The sequence below is a fragment of the Priapulus caudatus genome, unplaced genomic scaffold, assembly GCF_000485595.1.
Source record: "Priapulus caudatus unplaced genomic scaffold, Priapulus_caudatus-5.0.1 Scaffold168, whole genome shotgun sequence".
In the NCBI taxonomy this organism is placed as follows: domain Eukaryota; kingdom Metazoa; phylum Priapulida; class Priapulimorpha; order Priapulimorphida; family Priapulidae; genus Priapulus; species Priapulus caudatus.
Window position 1 is genome coordinate 245,613 of NW_014577229.1, and position 7,899 is coordinate 253,511.

General features: G+C 48.9%; 1 protein-coding gene across 1 annotated transcript in view; it reads right to left on the reverse strand.

Moving 5' to 3' along the window:
- The window catches only part of LOC106806591 (paired box protein Pax-6-like), a 34,035-nt gene that overhangs the window by 8,809 nt on the left and 17,327 nt on the right, over positions 1–7,899 (reverse strand). Inside the window, exons 3-5 of the mRNA XM_014808583.1 lie at positions 5,227–5,361; positions 1,235–1,317; positions 471–652 (exon numbers count right to left, since the gene is read on the reverse strand). Coding sequence (XP_014664069.1) covers positions 471–652; positions 1,235–1,317; positions 5,227–5,361 — 400 coding nt within the window. The remainder of the gene's footprint in view (positions 1–470; positions 653–1,234; positions 1,318–5,226; positions 5,362–7,899) is intronic.

Sequence of the window (7,899 nt, forward strand, 5' to 3'; positions counted from 1 at the left end):
AACGGACGGACGACACACACACGACGACACACACACACACACACACACACACACACACACACACACACACACACACACACACACACACACACACACACACACACACCCACACACACACACTGGCGCCCACCACCATTGTTCCATCAGCGCATGATTGGGTGAGAGCGGTCGCCTGACTCCACCTAACACTAATCTATCGCCAGTTATGCGAATATAATTCGCTATGAGCCAGCGCGAGCGTTTGCCACGTTCGCCGAATTAGTGACCGTACTATCGCCATGGGGACGGATGGATGTAGGTGTGTGGTCAACATGGGTACGCATGGATGTAGGTGTGTGGTAACCATGGAGACTGATAGATGTAGGTGTGTAGTCACCATGATGACGGATATATACGTTATGTATACGTTATATATATATATATATATATATTTATTTATTGATGTTATATAGATTTCGCACTGTCCCTACCTGTAGTTGTCCGACATGGAGATGGGAGGCTGAGGTATGGAAGGGTACATGTTGTTGGGAAAGCCGCTGTTCATCTGCAGACGACTGACGGCACCGGCAGGTCCGAAACTCTCCTGCGTACGCCGCTGATTGCGCAACTTCTCCTCCCGCCGCCATTTTGCGCGTCTGTTGGAGAACCAGACCTGCGAAAGAATTTTCGTCCCCAATTAGCGCCAATTAGTCGTTAATTATCTCTTCACGGGGCACGGGGGAATTATTCGTGGGTCGCATGTATGTTGGAGTTGTGAAGGCAGAGACGCGGTTCGAGATAGACGATTGTTTCAATAGAATCGATTATTTTTTCGTTGAGACGAAGAATTGTTTGTATTTGATTGTGTCGTTAAACGACAAGACATCTGTATATAAGAAAATGCAGCACAAAATATTATCAATCCGAGTAGCACGATTGAAATGAGGCGGTTTTTATAATTGATATATTTGATCATAGAATAAATTTATTTCGACAGACTGAAAACTTGTATGTGACTCTTCGAGACGCCAAAAGGTCAATCTAAAGGCATAATCGAAAAATAAATTAAAAGAGAAAACTTGATAGGTTAGATTTAAAGGTAAATTTTAATTGTCAATTTAAATGTAAAATTAAAAGTTAAAAATAAAAATGAGCATTTGAAAGGTAGAATTAAATATCAAGTTGAAAGTTTAAAATAAAGTGTGTAATGAAAAGATAAGTTTATTTTAATAGTTAATTTAGAAGGTAGTATTACCTGTATGCGTGCCTCGGGAAGTCCGATCTTCGCCGCTAGTCGCTCTCTGGCAAACACATCCGGGTAGTGAGTTCGTTCGAATTCTGAAATAAATGATTTACGCATTAAAAAAAAAGGAGAAAATAATTTCCATCTTAAGCGCAGTAATTTTTACCGCCGCGTAACAAATAAATAATGACGTTCCCCCGTTAACGTAATTCGTCAGATCTCGGTTTGAACCGCACGAATGAAACATTCAGCCGCAGGCAACCCGAAATTTCGGCCCGCTGAAAAAAATTTGCAGCCTGTAGTGGCGCCACCTGTACCGCGAGCAGACAAGAACGGATGCTGTATTGCATGGATAAGGTTCACATCTGCGTCTCTCCCCGCGTTAGCAGCAGCAACGCATCTCAGTCGTACAGCCGCAGCTGCTGATAGCGTACAACGCGCGCGCGTGCGGCGAAGATAATTAAGTTATGAATATAAATAATCGCTTAATATTTGTCTCATTACCGTGGCCTGATTCAATTTGTTATGCCGGCGAAAAATTGCCCATCTTGTTCATTTGATTATGAGCTCATTCTGGCGGTGACACATGCGCGGTTAATGTGATGGATATCCAGCGATATTCATCGTTCTCTTGTCCGGGGCGGCCGCGCGCGCGTATTAATTCAGAATAATTATTTTTAAAGTTTTCTCGTTAAATTTGATAAGATGCCTAAAAGCGTGCGAGATTGCGAGGTGTGAATGAGGGAGAGACAGATGTGTGTATGTGGGGTGGGGGAGGGGGTAGAAAGGCAGGCGCATCGACTAGATGAAAGGGTATGAGTGGCGAGCGAGAGCGAGAGAGCGTGCGCAAAGAATAACGAGGAAGAGGAAAAGATGGAGAGAGAGAGAGAGAGCGAGAGAGAGCAAGAGAGCGCGAGAGAGAAAGAGAGCGAGAGAGAGAGAGAGAGAGGGAGTGAGAGAGAGCGAGAGAGTAAGAGAGAAACATAGAAGAGGGAAAGAGGAAAAAATATAGGAACGATAAAAAAAACCGCCGCTGTATGTATAAATCTAAACAGGTACCCTCCTAAATGCATCTTTTATGCATTCTATTTAAAAACAAATTCGGAATTTTATCCTTTATCATTTCTGCACTGCATTCAATACAAGCAACCGGAAGAGAATTCTGAGCATCGTGCAATGTTGAGCGGCGGCCGACACAAACCGCAGCCGACATCGTTTGTCCGCAAACAACGGGCGTGCGTCACACATTAAAATTCACCGCTTTCCTCTCTCGCTCTCTCCTGCTCTCTTCTGCTCTCTGCTCTTGCTCTCTCTCTTTATCACTATATATATATTTAATTTATCCCTCGTCAATAATGCGAGATGAGTATCTTCGCGATATGCACGTATAGACACACATACAACACGCACACACCCGCGTACACGAACACACATGCACGAATCAACGGTCTGCGCGGGCGCACACACAACAACACACAACACACAGCACACACACCACCACACACAGCACAAACCACACACACACACAACACACACCACACACACACACACACACACCACACACACACACACAACCACCACACACACACAGCCACCACATCCACCACAAACACCACACACGTCACACATATCAACGCACCGGGCACGCACACACCGCGTACAGGAGCACCCAGACGAGACAGTTGCGCTGCGCACACAACACACATACACACACACACACACACACCACAGCACACACACACAACACACAAACACACATAATCACACATACACACACACCACAAACACACCACCACACACTAGCAACACACACACACACACACACACAACCACCACGTATTGTTATCGTGTATGCTGCGCATACGGACCGGCCGACCGCACATGTTATTTATTTTAAAAAATGGAAAGCAGATGAAATAATTCAACGGTAATACTATTTGCAGTCGGGCGCAGTTCATTGCCGGCACCCGAACAATAACAATGGAGCGTACAGCACCGCCGCGACACACGCCCTTCTCTCTCTCTTACCTCTTCTTCTCTCCTCGTCCTGCCTGGGGCGGCACCCGCTGCCCGTCAAGTAATGGCGGGGCTCGACGAATCTTCTTCTGCATGCACTTGGAGTATTCTTTTACAAAAAAATCGGGCCTCGGTGCGGCGGCGGGCTGGCGATGCAGGGAGAGGAAGGGATTCGATTCCGCAAGTGCCGTAAAATTTCAATACGAACTCTCAGAGAGAAAGAGAAGAACCGAGAGCAGAGAGAGATGAGAAGACAAAGTTCGGCCTCCTTTTGATTTTTGGCGTTTCGTTAATTTCCTGATCTGGGCGGGATTTTCTGGCCGCCGCACGTTTTGTTGTTCGTGCCAAAGGGTTATCGCGCAGCTATTTCCTCTTTTGGAGCTTTTTTCTCAACGATTTTCCCCTATTGTGAGAATCGCGATCCCCACAACATGGCCCGTTCCGCTTGCCCTAGAGGAGAGAGGCAGTTAGCATAGCCACACGAATGTGGGCGTGATGCCGTGGGACTGCGAGAACGGTTTTGTTTTAAATGTTATAGTTCCCGAACACGCGGTGGCCGCTGCGCCGCGCGCCGCCCGCCGGCGCGCGGACGTACGTAGCACTGTGATCGATACAGGAATTTGTGAAAGCGAATAAGTCGACTCATTCAAACTTGGAGCTTTCATGTATTCATCAGCGTTGCTTTCATGTTAGGGTCTACGGATTAGTCGCATCTCCGCCGTTGGACAGAGAAGTGTTGATGAGGGATCATGTGTTAGGCAGCGGACCCTGGCAAGCGCCATAACAACGCAGCAGCACACGCACAGCAGCAACCGCAGCAGCTACAGCAGCACAGCCAGTACAGCAGCAGTAAGTAGCAGCAGCACCACCCCCACCACCAGCATGCGCAGCAGCAGTACAGCGTAGCCGCCAGCAGCAGCAGTAGCAGGTAGCAGCAGCGCAGCACGCAAGCAAAGCAGCAGAGCAACAGCAGTAACAGCCATCAGCCGCAGCAACAGACAGCGACAGCCAGCGTGCACCGGTTTTTATCATTAATTACTATTCATACTATAATTATATAATATACTATATATAACTATATTATATTATATCCAGATTTAATGCATTAACTTTACGTAATTCGAGTTGCATTCTTCATTTGGCTTCTTCTGTTTCGTTTACCCGCTGTGCGTTGTTAGGATGCGGTTATGGAAACCCGGACTACCTTCCTTAAGTGATTCTGATATATGTCTCCGGCGTCATTTTATGTCGTTTTGTCTCCGCGAAATATAATTAAGTCTTTGCGATTGGAAGCGGGCGGCGTCTTGGCTGTGTTGCTCTTTACGTTGCGAGTTGTAATTTGTTTTTCCTGACTGACATCGGTGGTCCCACTGCGCGCAATGCATATGTCTAATGACATACATTACGATTCCAACCTTATCCGAATATATATTAGTACCATATTATCGTAACTGGAACAATGGACCTATGTACGCTGCAGAAGTTCCTACTATGAGCAGCCAGAATGCAGTGCTGTCGAGATGGCTCATTAACTTATCACCCTATAATCATATAACTATATATACTATCCTAATATATTATATAAATATTATTTCGACATAAAAAATTTCTTAAGGTGTATTTTATTATTTTGTTAATCTTGCTCAACTCTCTCTCTCTCTTTTTCTTCTTTTCACACACCACACATCGCACACACTCCACCGCACGCACGCACGCACGCACGGCACGCACGGCCAGCACACTCGCACGGCACGCACGCACGCAGCACGCTACGCCCCTCCCCAACACACACACATACCACACACACACCACACACCACACACACACACACAAACACCACCAAACAAACACACACACACACAGCGCACGCACACGCACACAACCACACACACTTTCACACAGCACACCACACACACAAACACACTATATATATTATAATATATATATATATACAACAATATAATTGTATAAATGTGTAGAAATCTCACCCTTTTCTAGAGCTTCAATCTGTTCATTCGTGAACGAGGTTCGATTGCGTTGCAGCTTGCGCTTTAGGCGCATGCGCATTTGGCTATCGTCAGCGTCCCCGTGCGATGACGCCTCGCCCGCCTCCGACCCGCTCTCTGTAAACAAAAACATAAACATGTAACACATATAATAACACATTTGCACATACATGTAACACATATTAACACATTCACATAAACATGTAACACATAAAAACACAAAAATATAAACATAAACACATTAACAGCGCTCAAATTAAATAAACGCGTGCGAACAATACCTGTAGAAACCATGCACTCTTGATGAGTGCGTAGATTTTTAGATTTGTTATCCGTTCAAAATAAAATTATCACGTTGATTATACTAGTAAATAAATTCAGGTATACCATATACATAGGTACATAGGTACATAGGTAATATATTAGAAAATGCGTGTTGAATATTGTTCTGCACGTCAAATCCAATTCCGTCTTCTTCTCCTCTCTTTACCCATCTCCAACGCCTCCCCTCTTCCACCCCTCTCCCCCTTTCCATCCCCTCCCAATCAATTCGCTTTCCATCCCCTACATCCCTCATCTCTTCCACTATTTCCTCTTCATTCCCTTTTCCATCCCCTCTCCATCGCCCCTTCTCCCCCTCTCCATCCCCTCTCCATCGCCCCTTTCCCCTCTCCATCCCTTCTCTATCGCCCCTTCTCCCCCTCTCCATCCTCTCTCTATCGCCTGTTCTCCCCCTCTCCATCTCTCTCGATCCCCTCTCCATATCCCCTTCTCCCCTTCTCCCCTTCTCCATCTCCCTCCTTCATCTCCCCTCCTCCATATCACCCGCTATGCGCGTCTGACAGCTTCGCGCCTCGTCGTGAGTATAGCAGCCGATCCCTGCGATCGCGAACACACGACAACGACACATGATTCATGTCGGCGGGAAAAGGAAACTCTGCCGCAATCTCCAGCAACTACCGCCGCCGACAACGACGACGACGACGACGCTGACGATGCCCCGAGGCGGAGCAAACAGCCGGGCGATATATAGCGGGATACGAGTCGATATATTGAGCCGCCCACCGCGAGTGTTCGCGCATGCACGGGCGAGTGGGAGAGGCGGCCGCAGCTGCGTGTGCCTGGAAAGTCTCCCGCCATTCATGGGTACCCGCACCGCCCGCCCGTCCGCAGGTCCCACCCACCCCTCCCCTTCTTCCCCCTCCTCCCCCACCCCTCATTCCCCACCCCTCCCCCTGCGCGCGCGCGTGCGCTCCCAATATCAGAAACACATTTGTGTCGATTTTCGCCCGCAGGCAAGAAATTGGATTAAATGTACTTCACGCCACAGTTCGATTCGGCTAATGCATCTAGCGGCCGCGTGTTTTCGCGTTCACCGATAGGCCATTTGAGTGAAAGCTTTGTTTGGCTTGCATCGCGCGCGCTGGGCGAGTATTTCGCCTCGCGAGAGAGCACACTACTACACGTGTTCGTTCGTCACGCCACCTGCTGGCCAGCATGTCGACTCTCACGCCGCTCGTCTGCTTATAAAGTAAATAAAGTGCAATTGGACTGTTTGTTATTCAAGACGCGCTGGTCCGAGCGTTACGCGATTTTCTGCATCGAGGTTCAAGCTTTCACTCGACATGTCACACTGCCAGGCATGAAGGCAGAGAGGCAGGGAGGGAGGGACGGAGGCAGGCAGAGAGGGAGGCAGGGAGGGAGGCAGGGAGACAGGCAGAGAGGGAGGCAGGGAGGGAGGCAGGGAGACAGGCAGAGAGGGAGGCAGGGAGGGAGGCAGGCAGGGAGGGAGGCAGGCAAGCACGCACGCAGCCAAGCAAGCAGACAGGGAGAGGTAGGGAGGGAGGAAGGGAGGCAGGGAGGCAGGAAGGTAGGCAGGCAGACATTCCTTCCCCCCTCTCTCTCTCTCTTCCCCCTCTCTCTCTCCCTCTTCTCCCTCTCTCCCAATCTCTCTCTCTCTCTCCCTCTTCCCACTCTCTCTCTCTCTCTCTCCCCTCTTCCCCCTCTCTCCCTCTCTATTTCCCCCTCTTCCCACTCCTTCCCGCCTCTCGACGCGGTGACGTCATGCGCTCGACTCGCGGTAACGGTCTGCGCAATGCTGATGTAATTTCTCACTCACCTGAGCGCGGGAATCGAATTTCCCGCGCAATTTGCACAGAAAGTGTTATTTAGACACGAGCTAATTGTGTTTTCTGCATCGGAGTGTTCGCACCGTGGCAAATCTCACGCGCCATTTCTCTGCCAATTGGCGCACCTTTACTTCTCACAATCGCCGGCAATGTTCGCGAAGCGTCACGCAAATCGTCAGCCGAGAGAGAGAGAGATAGAGGGGGAGATACAGGAGAGAGAGAGGGGGGAGGGGGAGAGAGAGAGGGGAAGGGGAGAGAGATGCAGAGAGAGGAAGGGAGAGAGAGGGATAGAGAGAGAGGGAGAGAGAGGGGTGAGAAGGTGAGAGAGGGGAGGAAGAGGGGGAGAGGAAGAGAAAGGGGGAGAGAGAGAGGGAGAGAGAGAAAGAGGGAGAGAGGGGGCGAGAGAGATAGGTGAGAGGAGAGAGAGAGAGAGAGAGAGAGAGAGAGAGAGAGGGGGCGAGAGAGATAGGTGAGAGGAGAGAGAGAGAGAGAGAGAGAGAGAGAGAAAGAGAGGGCGAGAGAGATA